The 19,935-nt window shown below is 36.1% G+C and overlaps 1 protein-coding gene across 1 annotated transcript; it reads right to left on the reverse strand.

Moving 5' to 3' along the window:
- Window positions 1-705: 705 nt before the first annotated feature.
- Window positions 706-15,180, reverse strand: LOC139976715 (uncharacterized). The gene is made up of 14 exons (XM_071985379.1): window positions 14,964-15,180; window positions 13,634-13,882; window positions 11,626-11,871; window positions 10,635-10,886; window positions 9,689-10,021; window positions 9,034-9,194; window positions 7,432-7,645; window positions 6,845-6,955; window positions 5,931-6,127; window positions 5,555-5,674; window positions 4,990-5,101; window positions 4,629-4,725; window positions 4,174-4,273; window positions 706-3,862 (listed from the first exon to the last, which is right to left on the reverse strand). The coding sequence occupies exons 1-14, from the start codon at window positions 15,010-15,012 to the stop codon at window positions 3,740-3,742; spliced, it is 2,364 nt and encodes a 787-aa protein (XP_071841480.1). The 5' UTR covers window positions 15,013-15,180; the 3' UTR covers window positions 706-3,739.
- Window positions 15,181-19,935: the final 4,755 nt, after the last annotated feature.

The following is a 19,935-nucleotide window of genomic DNA, read 5'->3' on the forward strand; positions in this document are numbered from 1 at the left end:
GCGCCTGTTGGTGGACCGATCATGCATTATGGGGACAGTGATGATGGAGATTCGGAAGATTAAGTAAGCATAATTGTTATGTACTTCAAAGCAAACAAACTTTTAAATTGGTCCTAAGTTAGAGTATTTGCATCCTATTTGAACTAACGTGTTTATGCACAAGTAAATGTAAAAATTGAAAACATTTCTGTGACGTCATCACACATTGGTACATAACTCACCCTACAGGGGTCCTATATGGACTAAGTGGTGTCAAAATGTGCGCAAGACTTGGGGAAAATGTCATGAAAGAATCTAGTTCATATCTCAAACGGTTCAAAATCCGTGGCAAAAAATGTCACAATGCCCCCCCCCCCCGTGCAGTTAGGGTTAAATAGGGGGTCCTTTAGAGACCCCCTAATTTTCCCAACCACCGCAGTGTTACCACATCCAATATTTAAGGCTTAATTAACTAACTGGGTTTAAATTTTGAGGTTAATAAAAGTTTGTTTTATCTTATTTGTGTGTAAATGTAACTTATGGTAGTTTTCCTTAAAGATGGACCCACGCCCACGAATGTGAGAAAATGGACTCCCCAGAAAGAACCCCCTTTTCGGGGGTGCGTTCAGGATTTGGGCTTTTAACCCAAGATAATCTTATTCCTTATGAAATTCTCGTCTAGAAAAAAATACATTTTATCCTATTTGTGGTATATGTAACTTATGGTATTTTTTCCTTAAAAATGAACCCCCAGAAACAACCCCCCTTTTCGGGGGGGGGGGCTGCGTTCAGGATTTGGGCTTTTTACTCAAAATATTCTTATTCCTTATGAAATTCTGGTCTAGAAAAACCACATGAGATAAATCCTCCTTCCGGGTAATACCTATAGCTCAATCGTATGCCTGGTCTATATCACATCATCAAAACCACCTGTATCAGGTTTATCGGACAATTTGCCCTTCCTTCGCCCCTTCTAACGATGACAATTGTACGTATGCCTGCTGAAGTAATACCATAACAACATTAATCATAGAATTTAGAGTTCTAAATTGTGTAATGCGACGGTTGTCGTAGGTAAATTTACTCTGGTTATATATTTGCCGTCATCGTTGTGTTGTTTTGAAATCTCATTTTCAGATGTCTGCCTACGGATGCGAATATTTAAACGTTTATTTCTAATAAGTCCGTGAGGTTTTAGAGGTGATGAGAATAGTTTTGAACATTTTCTCATAGATTCAGAGGAAATTACTCTCGATTAAAGTTGAATTTTACATGCCATGGCCTCTTTAAGTGTTAACGCAATTAAGCAAAACCCCATACGCTGCGTATAAACGCAATATACTACCAATATGAAATCAGATTTAAGGTTACAGATTTCACTCTACGGTGTCAACAACACCGTTAACCGATGCAAATATACTAAGCAACAACCGATGAACTAAATGGCGGTAATGTGGATCATTTAATCTAGCTTTCTTTCTGATAGCTGAACAAGCTGTACCGTAGTATTAGAAACACCAACTTGGTTGATAGAAATGATAAGATAACTTACCGTACTTAGACTTGTATCTTGAAGCCTGGACATTGGCTTAAGTTTACGCACGCGAGAATTGACTACTTCAAAGAACACACTGAGTTGCAATCACCAGTCTTCCGGAGACCGGAAGCTCAACCCTTGTAACAAAGGCACAATTGGTTACGTCATAGTAAACAACCCAGGAGAATAGCGGGAATTTTCCGACAGGAATCACAACATAACAAAGGCACGATTAGTAAAGTCATGGTAAACAACCTAGGAGGATAGCGGGCATTTCTCGACAGGAATTGCAACATCACTTTAAGCTTAAACAGTTAATATAGCGTAACGACTAGTTTTCAAAAAGTTAAAATACTACGCAAGTTCGGTTACAATACCACCGTCTCATATCTTCAAAATTCTTTCTCTTATCAAAATTAAGAATACAGTTCTGTGTTAAAGAAACACAGAAATGCTAATTTACATTGTTAATCACGACTTTAGCATTAGGTATGTCTTTACGACTTTAGCATTAGGTTTGTCTTTAAGTTTGTCCTTAACGGTAATTGCGATGCAGTTTACACTTAGTGGGCACTCTGTATTGCATTATACGTTATATGGTTGATAATAGTATTTATTTCATTATATAACTGGAATACAATATGCAAATACAATCCTTAAGTGTTTTATCTGCCTTTCTCATCTACTATGGTCTACTGTTAACTCTCTATATTTAAATGTCATTGTCAACTTCCCCAGGCGCGTAGCGAAGGAGGGGGTGGGGGGTGAAGGGGGCGACCGCCTCCCCCTTGAGCATTTTTTTGGGGGTATGATTTTATGATATCGCTAGTAATCTCAAAGTAGATCTATAGGAGGCATTTTCGGCAAAATTTTTCTTGAACGCTTTGCGCCAACTTATGGTGGCGCTACGCTTAGATAGTTTCCAGTTGCGAATCTACGGCTCCAATAGTTTGCCTACAGGTTGCCTGCTCCCTTGGCAAATATCTCGCTACGAGCCTGACTTACCCATATGTTCAACGGAACGATATTGTTGACAACCATTTTCCGACACATTTTCGGTATTTCAATTGTTCGAAAACAATGAAGCATTCTCCTGTGTGAGAAAGTCTCATGCAATTTCCGGCAGTTTGACAGCCAACTGCCAGCGCAATTAAAACAGATGACATGATGTTTCTTGGCCATACTAGTGGTTTTGTGGATATTTCTTGTCAGAACTATTTTGTGTGAAAGTATAACTAATTCTCTTCAAGAACATTTTGCTACTTTTGACGAACTTTTTTAAAGATTTAAAACCTGAATATTTTTATTCAAAAATGACTCCAGATTTGTTTTTTTTTCGAATTTTTTATTGTTACATGATAATGTTATGATTATTTCATTTAAGCGCATATGAAAGTGATACAGTAGTAAAATCAACATACAAATACGAACTTGACAGTTTATGGACATGTACTGGGCTTAAATTATCTCCAGTTTAATTACAATATCGAAATAATAGTTATATTCTGTATCGATTATATATACATCTATCCATGTCATAATGATAGGATTAAATTAACGTGAATTTTCGCTACATAAACGTTTGTACATTTTGAGTAATGTATATTTACAGGTTTGTAAAAATATTTCTATAAAGAATTATTTGATGATGAAAAGAGCAACATACTCTAAGCATCCTAATGAAATTTGTGTTCATTTCATTTCTAATGTATCGTTTTCGACACTTGAATGTGATAGCTATAAAAAGTGCAGGTGCAGGTGGACACTAACATATTTGTTGTAAGATTTTTTTTAAAATGTACATCCAAAATTGGGATGCATTAAATAATATATGAATACACTCAAGTAATTGGGGTAATGATAACTTCAGATTCCAAAGAGCAAGTTGAAACCCTATCCTTTCTAAGTTTAAACAATGAAAGTTTAGAATAAAAAAAAACAATTTTGCTATCAATATGCAACTGCATGTTGCATTATACCTTTTTTGCTTCAAGTTCACTGAGTATGAACAAACTTTAACAATATCAGCTATCATATCTCGACAATGCAATGTACAAATTGTCTTCAAATTTTAACAGGGAAGCTTATGAAATGTTCTTTTTTTCATTCTGTCAAAATCAAATTTTCCTCTGAACTTTTAAATGAATACGAAAGTTTCTGTCAGTAGCAATATATTGGTTTTCATCGTATGGATACTCCACTCCCTTGAACTATTTCTTTTTCTTAAGGTTTGTTAAAAACTTCGTTTTGATCGCGTTGATGGCGTTGAACGCGTTGATCTTCGTCATCGGATTGGCTGTATTCTTCCTTTTTGTCTCGTTGAAACAATTCCAATACTAGATAACCCTACAAGATAAACCAACAAAAGATTTTTTTTAAATATTCCGTATTGTCTCTCCTTTCTCTGATATCGTATTCCGATCTTATTTCTTGCAAAGAATAACGTAAAATATGTTCATTGTAATTGTCTCGAAAATGCAGAAATGCTGAAACCAGACCCTTAAAGTAGTGTTCAATAAGAGGACTCTTTTCGGTTTATTTTTCTTTAAATCGGCCCTACTCAAGAGCTTTTCATTCGATTTTCATTTGTTCGATTTTCATTTGTTCATAAATTTCATAAATTCTTTACAGATATTTCGTTTTATTATATTCCTTACCTGATCATCCTCCATGATTGAGTCCATTTCTACAATGGTCATCCTCATTGTAGGTCTTCTTGCTGGGTCTGTTGACCAACAGTCTAGCATCAGCTTATAGCTGCGGACACATTAAAATCACTTAAAGTAGACAAATCTGGCGATATAGATTTAGTTATAGATATCCATAATAAAGATTTAAAACAGAACGAATGAATTATAGTGTTTGCATATATGGGTCTATGTTCAAAACATCCTGCAACAATATATCATTTAATAGCATCATGAAAAACTAAGAAAATGGAGATAGTAACACAGAATAAACTCAACTAAATTCATGTGTAGTTTCCGTTATGACAAAGGTTTGACCATGTTTTTTGGCACAACCCAAAAATGTCATAATCGTCAACGCAAATACTTCTCGTGTAACATATTACCTATTCGACCGTTCTTATATGTATTTGTTGATAACTTACTATGGTTGAAGACAGTGATCTGGCCGAGGGAGGCGATAACCTGACAGTATAGCATCCATCACATCGTCATCAGACATAATAGGGTAAGGATGACATCCTGGTGTTACAATGAAATTTCAAAAAAAAAAACAGATGAATTATAACCTTTATTTCTTTTCTTAAAGTACAATGTATTCAATATGGAAACAATTTATGCTCCGTTGATATTTCGATTTATATAGCTAGTTTCATGCAAACTCATTACTCTGACAACATTGAGGTAACCATTGCGGCAAAAATATTGATCCGGTATCAATTGTTTTAACTTTCTTTATAATGTCCAATGAAGAAGAAGAAGACGTGATATCATGTCAAGTCATACCGAATGTGACTATTTCCCATAAGACGACTCCAAATGACCAAACATCAGTCGATTTGTTGTATTCCTGTTGTTTGAGAGTTTCTGGTGCAGCCCATCGAATTGGCGTTTCATTCTGAGGGATCAAACATACAATATACGTCCAATGGCATGATGAATCTTAGGTACAGGTATGTCACTATATACTACTTCAGATGACTTCAATATTTTGTGAAATGCTCTCAAATGTCACTTTCATGAAATAATTTAAAGTAAATGAATTAAAGCTGCAATGGATAAACAACATTTCAAATGGAAATCGTTTATCGTGTCGTGTTACTGTGTTGTATTACTAAATCCAAACGAAACACGCTTTTGATGAGCCTTTCTAGAAGCTGTTCGTCGTCGCATCTCGACGTATCCGATATAACGCCGATAACTCTGTTGCATCCAACTAAGTAAAACTTTGCGAAACTTTAACCAACGCAGGTTGATAATGTGGTGTATTCCTCATTATGTGTGGTGGTCGAAAAGGAGTGGTCATTTTATTAGAAGCAATAAGGAATCTAATTCACTATATGGTACCTACCAATAGAGTGTCTTCGGCACTTTCAGCCTCTGTATGTATGGCACGACTAAAGCCAGAAATTTTGCAGGTTAACTCGGTTCCAAGCAAAATATGACTTGCCGATAAATTCCTGTGGATAATCTAAAGATGAAAAAACAGCTTTGTCATTTAAAAATTGAATAAATGTATTGTTTGACGATCATTCCAAATCATCCATTTATTAAACAAGACAAAGCCGTACTATCTGGACAGGACAATATTACAACAATACATTTAGAGCAATATATAATATAACTAAGTACTGTATAAGCATGCTATATAGTGGGATATATTTGACATATTTTGGTTTGCGCAGAGAGGGAACGATACATGTAGGTGTCGGTTACTAAATACGTACGTTACATGAATGAAGATATTCCATTCCTTGGGCTATCTGCGTTCCAAAAGAAATTAAATCAAACTGGGTGATATCTTCTGACGACGCATGCCTAAAGTTTTCAGCAATGTATGGGCTGTCTTTCTTACTCAGTAGTGATTGTAAATACTCATGTAAGTCCCCGCTCGGTAAATACTCCATCACCAAGTAAAACGGTTCTGCAATCAAGAAGTTAAGTTTAGTAAGAGCAATCAAACACTTTCACAACACCCATGTTAAATAAATTAAAAGCGTACAGTATTCGTCATTCATTGCTTGATTCTATTTCACTCGTATTGATATTTTTTGGTTTCCATATTTCGAAAACTATCGATGCTAAACATATATTTCGCATACAATATGGTAATTATAATTGAACCCAATTGACATGAGGACTTGATCGTAGTATTTACAACAGAGTACTCTGAAAGAAATGCAGTCGATGCTTTCATTAATCCAGAATTGAATAACTATCATAAATTGAATCATTTCTGTTTTATTTAAAATTAAAAGAATTATATCGAATTCACGAATTCTACTGAATTTCGTCGAGTTATTACGTTTGGTTATTAATTCCACCCATCGATATGTTTCGCAACCAGGTCACACTAGTTGTTGGCCACTCCCGAAGGTAGGATGATAAGAAAGTGAATTTGGCAGAACATGAATACATTTTGCTATTCTTCGATTCAACCCTTGAATTTGTTAAATGGCAATCGATGCAAATGAAATACGATAATATGCATGATTCTGGTTTGATGAATTCATCGTTGTCGGATCTCATTCTACATGTGACGTTAAAATTTAAAAAAAAACTATAAGTGATCCTACAAGTAAACTAAATTTGAATTGACGCTACGTTAATTTAGCATATTGAGGTTGAACGAATGCAATACCTGAATCCATGGAGCAGCCGAGCATCTCCACGATATTCCGATGTGGGTCCAGAACCTTGTAAATAGATAGCTCCTGCATAAAAGCTGCCTTTTCAGTAGTTGTAATGTTGCCTTATGAGGAGATAGTAATGGGAATTACACTCAAAGTGATTTCAATTGGATGTATTTGAGAATTTTAAAGAGCTTTGTTATCTTCACAAACGAAAATGTTCATCCTGTTTCGATAATTCCGTGGTGTTTTGGTGGTTAAAAGACTACTTGTGGTTACCATATATTAGCTTGAAAGGAGGTTTGGCTAGACCTATATAGGTCTTAGGGTTACTTAAATGATATTACACGAAAATATTTTATTTTTTATTTAATATTGATATTTATTGTTTAATTCTCACGGTCAACAATCCCACTGATTGACATTAATACCGTAAAATCCAAGATGATACTACTATATACTAAGTCAATATTTGGTCCTCGTACTTTTCACATCTGGTTGCCTACTATATACTAAGTCAATATTTGGTCCTCGTCAATATTTTCATAATTAAAGCTTTCTGTTGTATTATTTACTTAAGTTGATATTTCATCCTTACTTGTCAACACTTTCACAGCTACAATTCTTCTCACATGGGATGCGTCGTTGTTAAATGTCCCTCTGTAGATCTTTGAGCGGGATCCACTTCCAATAGACTCACATAGTTGTAAGTTTTGTTTCATGTAATTAACCAATTCATTGTCATCCTCAATTAAAGATTTATTTGGAGAAGTTGATGAAAGTCTCGTTCTTTTTAAAGGTTGAATGTTGACCTGTGAAAAAAATTAATAAAGTACAATGCTTCAAAAAACATCTTTTACTTCTTAAAGATACCGAGCACGGGAAGACATTTGATGTCTTTGGATTTGAAAGATTTTCTTGAATCTTCATGAAATCTTGGGTACGGTAAAACGTTTCACAAGCAGGGCTTTCTTGTTATCAGATGGGGTGTAAAAAAAAAATAAATTTTCATTGCAACGTCTCTTAACGGTTCAAAACACCGGATATAACATGCATGGATTAGCACTTAATTATGGCTTACGGATATAATTGATGCTCAATATTGTGCTTACAGAGCTTATGCATCAGGCTTACTTTGTAGGTGATGATATTTGTACTCATGTCCATCTACTTTTTAAAAGTTATATGACAAAGATATCATGTAAAAGTAAGTGGCCTGACGTTTCGACCCTATCAGGATCTTCTTCAGAGTCTGAATGACAAGTAAGAGAAACTACAAGGGACAAAATACAAGCACAGAAAACAGATAGATTAATGAGCATGCAGGGTGAACGCAAAAGAGGCTGATGAATGAGGATAAGTTGAGAAAGGGTGGAGAGAAGAAATAAAAGAGGGAAAATGAGAAGATTAAGGGAAGAGGGGATAAAGTTACAGAATGACAAAGTTAGGAAAGTGTGAAGATGACAGAGGGGGAACAAGGGGAGATGGGGGGGGGGGAGCAGAAGAAAGGTTAATCATGTCCTTCCTGAATGTGGAGCCATGAGATTGAATGGTCTGAAGGCGGTGCATCCACAGTCTCTCAGTGCTGAGTCGTACTAGGTCAGGACGGCTACATAAGTTGATGGGATTTGTTGGAGTTACGCATATTCTCATTTCTTACTGTAATCCTAATAGCACATGCCCCCGATTTATCAGGTTTTTCAGCACAATCCAGTTTTAACTGTTGCACAAAGATTTAAGATTTACAGTAGTTACTGTAAGTTACTGTAATCTTACTGTAAATTACTGTAATCTCAGTGTGAATCGGTTGCGCTGGTACATATCAGTGATGATCTGTTTCATCTGCTGGAAGAAGTTATCTGGGATCAGAATCAAGAAGCGTGTAATTATCACTGTTGGAGAGATGACGTATGGCTTTCCTGTAATTCTGTCCATCGAAACGTCAGGCCTACTTCCTTTTTGAATGATATATTTGTCATACAACTTTTAATAAGTTGATGGACATGAGTACAGGTATCATCACCTACAAAGTAAGCCTGTTGCATAAGCTCTGTCAGGCCTGCCTAACTGTTACACGTTCTCTTACACAGGCTCTTTAGTAGATGCAGGTTGCTAACAGTTTTGTTTTATTTTGATTTAATTTTGACAAAGATATCAGTTTGAAACACATGTAGAAATAAGCATTGTGGCATTTACTTACCATCTGTTTTGCGTTGTAGTTCACACTTCTGTTCGACCTGCTAAGATGACATCGAATTAAAATAACAAAAAGGAAGAGAAACAGCAATGTTCCAAACACACCAACGGTACCAGACACAATTTCACTAGCTAGATTCTCTTTGTGTCTCAATATTTCTGGATCTGCAATGAAGATACGCTCAGTTAGGTATCTGGAGATGATGTAAAGCGTCTCAAGTTATTCAGTAGTTTTAACATGTTATATTCACTTCGAAATCAGCTTAAGTAGAAATGGAAATTTATTTCGTCATTCTGACTTATTTATTACAACTTTTTACATTTTTTAATGTTGTATTTCTTTTACATGGTATCATTATTCTCATAAACCTTTCAACCAACGTGACACAGACACAATCACTACTTCAAATGTCTTGTATTCATGTTATTATGTAATTTTTACAAACGTAGTTACTTTATGTTTTATTATGTATTTCTTATTATTATCTTATATAGCAACACAGTAGATTCAATGTAGTATTAAAAAAAGGTAAACAAATTTATAATAAAAACAAAAACTTGGTACCCACCCTTTTGTAAAGATATAATTTTAAATTTAATCCATACGCCGTTTATTAGATATAAATAATCGAAGAAAACGTAGAAAATATATTATAAACCTTTTGTAGATGATACTACTTCGTCTTTCTCAAGATTGATTGCAATGGTAAAGTTGCAATCTCTTGATTGGTGAGTAGAATCAGAACAGGTGCAAACCACCATATTTTCACCCTCGTGTAAAATGGACACAGTTGTGCATTCGGATGAAACGGTACCACCCTCTTCGCCATCTTGAGAGCACCGTGGAGGCATCCATGAGACGTCATCACTTGAGATAGGACGTGCTTTAGTTATCACTTGTATGTCATTTGGACATGTCAGTGTATCTGGTATTTTAATTGCTCTTGTACTCGTTCTTGCAGTAGGCGTGATGAACACAGGGAGTGGTGGCACTGGATGAATTGAAAATAAATGGTGTTTGATACAGTTCAACCTATTTCAAATTGAAAATTAATATAAAATCTTCCATCAGCTATGGATTTTACAACTTTTAATAGTCCACAAATACGGTTGTAAACACATTGCACCAGTCTCTGATTTAACCACCAAATAAAGTGTTAATTCGTTGCGTTTGAAGCGCAGAACATGTCTAGTTATCTTGACTAAATTATATTTGTTTCAGAAGTTGAGAAAATTGTTCTACAAAATGCAATAGCTACTAAAACAACAAAACAGTGCAATAAAGGTGCATTCTTATATACGTGGAAACAATTCTCTCCGTGAATGCACGAAGTAAATTTCCGTTCGGATCAGATTGCATCATAATAGCAGTAGTGAATGATGGTTGAAAACTTACTCCTTAATTATGCAGGTGGTAACACCAGTAACAAAAATGATATCAAAATATCAACAACAAAAAGTGAAACGATTTTAACAGAGGAAGTGTACTTACTACGACTTGTGCTTATATCAGATTGCTTTTATAAATAAAGAGATCAGATACAATTATTATTAAATATAAAATTTTACAAAAGAGACCTGCCAATGGTCGCATAGAATGCTTACTAAGTATTTGGACTGAAAAGACACATGGGATTGACTTCAAGTTCTGTGAATCAGTACACTGACAAATCACGGTAGTCTCCCCTATTGAAGACCTACTCAGAGTAGCTGGTAAACAATTAGCCTTTATGTCACCGTCCTCTGGATCCGAACAATTCGGGGCCAACTGCGTCACGTCTACAGTTTTGATCGGATTAATATTAAAGCTCTGTGATGGAGGACACACTGGAGGGCTTGGACCAATATTAATATGTTCTATGCGAAGAAAAAGTTCAAACCAAATGTTCATAACATGTTTACGAGAGTTAGGCTCATGGTACTTGAGAGTACAGTTATATGCTTATTATGTTTATAATTTGAACTCATAGCAGGAGTGTCAATTGGTTTTATTTATATTTTGTGGTTATCTAAAATAAACTTAATCAGCAACGGGAAAGTCCCTTACGACTTGGTTTGGTCCAACGTGTTCCTTTTACTTGGTTTGTGTTATCTTTCACATATTATATGAATTATTGTATTATATATCCCTTTAAACTATGATACTTAAAGTGTCTGCCACTGCGTTGCAAACACGCAAGCCTGTACAAATGGTGCTTTAACAATGATACCGCAACTCATATTTTGTTTATCTTTCACACGTACGCAGATCTTTGAGAACAATTGCTTGTTAGATTTCAACTATCACCAGTTATGCTGTCGCCGAGTGGATAAAGGCGGTGGCATTTGAAGCAAGGAGGCTTAGCAATCTGGAGGTTCGGGGTTCGATTACCAGCCGGGTAATAGTAAGGTGGGTTTTTCATCCAAAAGCAATCTACGGTTTTCCCATGACTTTCAAAATTGAAACCATTCCACATTTGTGGTCGCTTAAGCGTCGTAAAATAACTGCTAATTATTATTAATATTATGATTATCATTATGTAGTCTGATAATTTATATTTACAGGTTTAATTCATCAGAAATGTATATTTAGTTATATCTCCTGCATCATACTGACCATGCACGACAACAGAGAATACACAAAAGCTGCTGGTTTTTGCAGTATCCGTACATATACAGGTGACATTTGTTGCTCCTAGAGAGAAATAACTGTTTGGAGTAACGGAACAATTTGCTTGAAAGTTTCCATCTTCATCATCGACGCAGAGAGGGAGTTCCCAGTCGACCAACTGGGCATTTTCACCTTCTTCCACTTCCACTGATATTGTTTCAGGACATGTGGGTGGATCTGGGGGTCGATCCTCTGAAAATGAAGAGATAGCAACTCATAGTTTTATGTTTGATGTGCAAAACAACTTGAATTGCTGAAGATACATCAATAAATTTCGTAAGTAATGTCACGCCGGTCGCATTAAGCCGCCGTGCATTGGTTGCAGTCACTTTTCCCATTGTGCCAGAAGAGTTAGGCTTACGCAAGGACGACGTGAGTTTCATTGTATCTTGAATCTCTTCTTTCAAGTTTTATTTGATTCTCAAAACCAATGATATATCTCCATAAATGTGATGAGATCAAACTACACATTGAATGAAGATTAGTATTTATGAAACTCTAGATTAAGAAAATCATTCCTACCCCAAGTCGAAAGTTGATTGGGTGAGTGAATTCCGTCTTGGCGCATTAGAAGAGACCATTTTGGCCGAAAGTAACTACTTCAATGTTTAATTTAGATGCACTACAGAAAAACGCAATTTGGGAGATCTATACAACTGAAGCAATCTAAACGGGAAAGGAGTCAACTGTACATTCTGATCGCACGGCGTCAATAACGCAACGTATTGTGTCTGTAACGTATTACCAAAGATCTGCGTCAATAGCGTAATATGTTCTAACTGCGTCAATAGCGTAACCTACAAGGTTTTATCCTTGTTTCAAAACGTTTTGTTTTTCTTTGTTCTAACGGTCAAACTTGATTCTTAGATTATGTTCCAAAGAAAGTACTCTTGTTACCAAATGTAACGTCTAGCCAGCGTTGAGCACGCGTTTCCAAATTGTCAGTACGTTAAGGTTTTCTATACCTGTAAACCCGACACCATGTTAGATTCATCCCATGTCGTTTGACTTGTCTATAGTATGCCTCATTAATGCTACGACAAAGGAGATTTGCCGTAATGCTGTCTCAATATAACGAAGACCAAGTATAGCGTATCAATAATAACTACACACCATCAGTCGTAGCACCTGCTATAGTCATAATTGTAGTCATAAATACGATGGGCTACGCACAATGGATTTTCAAAGGATTTACAAAATCGCAAACACTGCAGAAAACCACAATTTACCTGCATTGATCCCTACAACGCATGCCTAAAATCGGTCTAAATGTGCTAATCCATACAATACGTTCAGTTCAACAGTGGAAGCGGTTTTGAAAAATTGGTTGACTCGTTTATTGTTATTATTACTATGTGTAATATAGAACTTGAATACATATAAATATGCGTACTCACTGAATGTTCAAGGAAAGCCACCAGCAACATATATGTATTTGCTCTACTGGACGACCTGGTTTTATTTCGTCCAGGGAAGTTGTCTAAGGGGAGAAGTGAGCCTCCCGATAAAGAAGTTTTGGTAAAGTGGAGGGTGTTTAGATGTTATATTTTGCAACTTTTGGAACAATGTTGAGGAATGTTCGACTGTTTAGGTTGTAGAGCATATACATGTCGTACATTAATGTGCTTTGTTAATATTCTGTCTTCCAGTCGGGAGGGGGAGGGGGGCGTGGTCTGTGCTCACTCCCCTGGTTTTCTTCTAGGGGCTAAGGCCCCCCGCCCTGAATTATTCTTGACTGAGCACCTGCATTTCTAAACACATACTCCTATATACGTTTGTGTATTGCATATACCTATATGAAAAAAGATGTCTCCAATAGGAACAAGTTTGTTAACCCAGCCTAGACCTATGAGGCCTACATGTTAAGTTATTTTATCTACTGATGGAATTTTTCTGAATTATCTTTAAACATGCATATAATTGGAACCTTTTAGTTTCCTTGTGTCCAACTTACCTTCAATAATCACAAGAAACGTACAAAAGCTCTGCCAACCTTCAGAATCCATGCACGTACAGGTAACAATATGAAATCCAATATCAAACATTTTACCAGATGGCGGATTGCACTCGGCCATAAAATAGTTATCCTGGCGATCGAAACACATCGGGGTTGTCCAAGAAGTCGCCATAGCAACTGAACCAGTCGCTTTTTGCATCGTTATGGTGTCTGGACATTCTGGTGTAGACGGCTGGTTTTGTGCCACTATACGGAGTTAAAATGGACGATTATCACCTTATAGAAATATGTAGCCTCACGTTAATATAATCACGCTTTATAAAAACCTTCAGTGTGGGCTAATTACAGTACTAACTAAAAACGAAAAAAAGAGAGCAAAATAAGCCATTATTGTAATGATTCATTTTCGCTACCTTTTTCATGGATTATGATGTTACGGTCTATAAACGTCTGGAAAACATATTTCAATGTTCTTAGTTATAAAATGTGAACACCCATAGATTAGTGTAAGAATGCATGAACGCGAATTATGCCAGTCCTGTGCAGTTAAAAGACTGTATTTATTAATATTCTTAAAAATATGGGTATTTATGTATTAGGATACTATACTTACATTTGTAAACAGTACAATAAATATTATTGCTGAAAGATTATGTTCAAATGTTTAGGACGAGAGGCCTAACAAAAATGTTATAGATCGTAATGGATGTTGTTGTGTTATGATGAACACTAACAACAGTATGTTGGTCTATCTTGATGTAACCATGTTGTTATGATTCCATAACAACTCCTTGTTGTAACCAATAAGGCTAAAACTGTACACAAACTAACAAAGCCATCCAAACATTGTCAAACGTCAATCAAATGGACGTTCTTCAAGTTTACAACTTTCAACGAAGTATAAGTAAATAAAATAGTCAACAGAATGTTTGTGTATGCCAAATTTAAACTTCGATCTTTTACAAATCCTTTCGACATTGCAGCAAGAAATCAGGGTGCATCAAGCCGTTTCGAAAAACTGGATAATATTCTGATTACAGTAACTACATTATTAGTTATGTTGGTCATGGCTGACGAAAGTGACGAACTAGCATCGCATTCGCTGCATTGATACAATAACTGTACATTAACTTGCTTTGGTTATTGTTTATTAAGCAAATATATGTCTCGTATTCTCCTTTCGATAGACCCTGATATGTCACGTTTCAACTCTTAAAGGTAATCAACTCATAAATAAGTTGAATGTGATGTTCATAACGCACTTACGAAGTCATTAGAAGTTAATAATACACCATTCATTACCTCTCGATATTTACCAAGAACTTACCTGAATATGTGCTGCAAATGACCGCAATGAGAAGTTGCTTTAGCAACATCTTTCCCTTAAGACTTCAGCAATGTCAAGGTACCGACGTCCTTACTTTTAGTTACCTTTAGAAAATAAACTGCAACTATATTTTGCGTGTACTAAAGTGAATATCTATTTACAGTTCTAGTGTAAGACTGCCCTGCTTGGCTAGACTGCTTTACAAGTTCAATTGTAATAAAAACCTCGGAATATAGTTAAACTTGCCATAATTTTAAAAATTAGTGAACTGTGCAGAGCTTATTATGTCCGTCATAATAGGCTTTTTTGTTGTTGATTGTATAATGTCTAGATCAGGTTTGCTATATCAGAATCATACACAGTTGAATTATTCCAGGTATTTAACACAGTTTGAATTTTATGGTACGAGCCCATTGGACCATTTTTTTAGTTTATCAACTGCTAATGTACGGATCATCAACCGCTAATGTAACAGAAATACTAACCAATCATGCCACAGGCAGAACAAGCTGTGATAAACGAAGGAATTAACTTACAAGCACTATACGTACTTGATATGTGTCTTGGTTCAGTTAGGGTTCAGGTTTCAATACGAAAAAACACTTAAAAGCTTGTTAGTTTACTTTGACATACTAATTGTTCTGATCATTCGAACTACCGTGGGTGTCGTGAAAATATTTCCAACACCAGATAACCCTGTAAATATAAAACATGTATAAATCTTAACAGAAGTATTTTCCTCTTCCCCTTTATATCATTTATATTATGTAATTTACCAAAAAAAATACTTAAGACTATCCTTTTACCCATTAAAATAACTGCAATTTTAATAATTCAAAGGCATAATTCTTTGTGATAATTTAAGAATCTTTTCTACCGTATATTTTTTCATAAGTCACAATTGTTGAAGACAGTACATCTGGCCGAGAGGACGACGATATAACCTTACGGTATGGCGTCCATGATATATAACTTCAGCTACCAAAGGATTGATTTGATCTCGCATGCAGCTTCCATGGAACTCCTTAGCATTGGAATTTAACTGCTGCACAAGTATGCCACTATACTTACTTCAGTTGACTTTAACAATAGTTGGTATTTTGAAAAACACTGTCAAGTATTACTTTCATTTAGGCTTGACTTTATAGACACTTTTCGAATAGAAATCGACAATCGTGTCCATGTCAATAATGTCTTTTGTCCAAAATGGAAGTCAGTGTTGTTAAGGGGTAGTATGAGCTGTTCGTTGGTGGCAATTGGATATTAGCCTTTTGGCGGGTATTCATCGAAACGTTTACAAACATCTCCAACTCTACAGGTTAACACATGCCTATATAATATAGTCCTGGGCGTTAAGGAGAAATAATGTGATCTGATACAATTGCGCACATAACGCGTCTTTTATAAATGCTCTACCCACCTTTGGGCATTTATCAGCAATGCCAACATCTGTATGTACGGCACAACTAAAACCAGAAAGTGTGGAGATTAAATCGGCTCCAAGTAAGATATTACCTATATTATTCGATAAATGCATGTGGGGAATCTGCATGAGAACAGGAATAAACATACTTGGTAATTAATAAGCGGGTAAAATAAATTATTCTATCAATGGATGTTTGTTAGTTATACCAACTCAGCACATTTACAAAACAATGTGGTAATGCACATTTAAACCATCCCAAGAAGTCAAGGGTTATTGCCTAAGCGTAATTGTTTATTAGTTGGGATTTTACTTCAATTTTTTGTGTTCGATGTTTTCAACACTATCTTTAACAAGGAATACTCCTTTGAACATACTCAACATGCCAGCTTCCCCACCCACACCAAACCTCCCTATCCCATCAAACAATTGTTCCATAAGGTTAGTTTCACTTTAACATATATTTGCAACAGACAAATGTACAAAATCAGTCGACGCTTTCACTTATCCCCAATCACAACCTCCAGGGAATCATGTATTTAAATATTAAAGTAATAAAGAATCAAGGTTTAATTCTACTGAATATCTTTGTTGGTTACCTAGGAAATAGGTGTTACAATGAAGTGCCCCTTTGTGGGGAAAAAATATTCGATAAGCTTGATAACCACTCAATGTTAGCAGTTCACCACACACATACAGTACATAGCAGTGAATTTAAAGTACGAGAACCCATTCTATCATCTTTTATCCAAATTGTAATTCATTTAATGACAATCCATGCAATTAAATAAAATTCTGAACACGCATTCTGTTATGGCTTAATATCTTTTTGCACATGACATAGAAACACTATCCGTGGTCTTCATGTTGTTTCTGCAAATGAACTCTTGGATTTCATCAAATATGAACTGAAGCTACTTTAATTTAGCATAGCGATGCTGAAGGAATACAGTACCTGACATGCAGTAGCTAAGCACGTTGTGCTGGTCCAGAGACTTGTGATTGGATAGCTCTTCTATAGATACTGACTGTTCATAAGCTGTAATGCTGCCATAAGATATAACTACATACGACATACTTGTATAACTATTTACAATTGTATAATCCATTGTATATTTGAGTACCGTACTTTCAAGAGCTTAATTGTAGTCCTATTTACAAACTACGATTTCCCTATGTTTAAATCATGTAGAGAATATTGAGCAGCAAATTATAATTAATACTTAGGTATATGGCCTGGCTGTGGTTGATACATAAATCCCAAACAAGTGGTCTCATCGAAGCTTGTCGGGGATTATCGTCGGGGAATATCGAGGATTGTCGGTGTACCGTCCCTCTGTCTGCGTCTGCTTCTTTGCAGTGGGCGAGTTGTGGATGAGAGGGTCTGGGTGTGGCCCGTCTGTCTCTCCGGGGGTTGGTGGAGCGATTATCCGTTGGCTGCGGTTGTTCTCGTGGCGGAACTTTTATATGAGTTACGGACGTTCGTTACATTCATAATGCACAACTGTACGTTCTTGTCATAAGACTGAGGTACACGGATCTCTCCACAAGTTGGTGCGATAATTCCATAAAAGGCATTAAGTCAAACATCTCTCCTGATAGCACTTGACGATTGTCTCAACCCAGTATATATCTTTAACTTAAATATCAAAATTAGTGCATTGGTGTTGGGAAATTTTGCAAAGTGTGGTATATGACATCCCTGGTCAAATAAAATGATCAAGAATAAAATAGTTTAGATCATTCTGTGCTCGTGAGGTCACTGTGATATATGTAAAGGTTTCGTTCAGTTCAGTTAAGTAAAATTCAGTTATATACCATTTCTCGTAAGTTTAAAGCATTATATTTCATATTCTTCCCAGTCTGGAAGTTTGGTTCAGGGCAATCTATGCCTTTATGCTAGAATATATCGATATCCGTGCATTGGTGCTTGGGGATTCTTACAAAGTGTGGTACATGACATGCATGCCCAAATACAAGGGCGGCGGAAGCACTTTTAATCCGGGGGGTGGGGGCACCGACATCAAAGGGCACTTTGCAGAAATTCGATTGGACTGATGCAGCCTTATCTTTAATACCCTTTATAACTCTTATTGTATTATCTTACTTGCGTATACACATCACTCCATCAACGCCACCCCCCCCCCCCCCCCTTCAAGGAAAATATGCATACTGACACTGCAATATCCAATGTGCAAATTGGGAAACAAGTTTTCTTTTGAGACAAAATGAGGTGAAATCATGCTAGTTGCTAATGTAGGAATCTTCCGAATTAGAGTTTATATCTTGTTAATATCTTAACAAATTTTTTGCCTTTTTCGGTTGGCGAGGAGCGTACAAGAAAATTTGTGGTTTTACAAACCCCTCAGATGGCCGGAAACGGCCCTTCCCGAGTGTTCATTCTGGTTCTCTGGCCTCTTGCTATAACTTGAGACACCTCAATTTTTATGTAGAAAAAGGACACATTTTTAACCTGAGGAAAAGTGGGGGGGGCACGTGCCCCCTGTGCCCCCCGGTTCCGCCGCCCTTGCCCAAATGAAATGTACAAAATGCAGGTGTAAAAGCATTGTGATATATAAAGGTAGGTTTTGTTAACTTTAGTTCAGTTGTCATAGTCAGTTACACCTCATTGCACTTAAGCTAAAAGCGTTATATTTTTTATGATCTTGCCAGTATGTCTGTGTCGAGGCAATCGATGCTTTTAACCAGTTGGTTTAGGAATTCTTACAAAGTGTGGTATATTGACATGCCTGGCAATAATGAAAACACACAGGAATAATATAGTTGTGCTGTGCTTTTAAAGTCACTGTTGTGAAAACCGTGCATGTGATATGGAAAGTAAAGTTCAAGTTGTTCACTCAGACTCGATGTCACAGGCTGAAAGCCACAGTTAAAGGAATCAAACATCCATCATATGGATATATGTTGTTCTTTTCATTGATATTCTTATACTTAAATTCTCCTAGCATGTTCATCCATTGCACTATCTGCAGTTAATCACATGTTGTACATATAGTTGTTTCAGTACTATATGCAAGCTCCTTCAATCAAATGATGTGTGATTGCAGATTGTAAAGATCAAATTGTTCACATTTATTATGTTCTTCCATTCAATTCCAAAGTGCTTACATGTTTTTATTGTTATAGAAAGTTTGCCGCACAATCAAAGTTTCGGATACATCATCTCAACTCTGAACTATTTTTTGTGACAATGACTTTAATGCTTCTTTTGCTATTGGAACTATCCACTAGAACAAAAAATGGTGATACTATATATTGATGAGATATGTCATTGGGCACTGAACATCTGCCCAGCAGATAGATGCTGTGATACAACCAAGGCAGTTAACTTCTGTGGTAAAGTAATATTTTGCTTAAACTGTATATATTAGTTTTGTGAGTGTGGTATTTTCAAATGTGAATAAATGAAAAACCTGGTATATGTATAATAAATAGAAACAATGACCAATTTAGGGGTATCGGATCTCAGTACCTCGTAATTGGCAGTCACTTTAAGTTCCATATAGTCTCAAAGCGGAACTTAGATTG

This window comes from Apostichopus japonicus, chromosome 12 (genome assembly GCF_037975245.1).
Source record: "Apostichopus japonicus isolate 1M-3 chromosome 12, ASM3797524v1, whole genome shotgun sequence".
Classification (NCBI taxonomy): domain Eukaryota; kingdom Metazoa; phylum Echinodermata; class Holothuroidea; order Aspidochirotida; family Stichopodidae; genus Apostichopus; species Apostichopus japonicus.

Bases quoted from the DNA above. Each gene is read 5' to 3' on its own strand.
- LOC139976715 (XM_071985379.1), bottom strand. From the start codon at position 15,012: ATGTTGCTAAAGCAACTTCTCATTGCGGTCATTTGCAGCACATATTCA. The intron at 10,887-11,625 runs GTCAGTATGATG...TTCTTCGCATAG, and splicing joins ATTCTCTGTTGTCGTGCATG to AACATATTAATATTGGTCCA. The intron at 10,022-10,634 runs GTAAGCATTCTA...CAATTCATCCAG, and splicing joins CTTTTCAGTCCAAATACTTA to TGCCACCACTCCCTGTGTTC.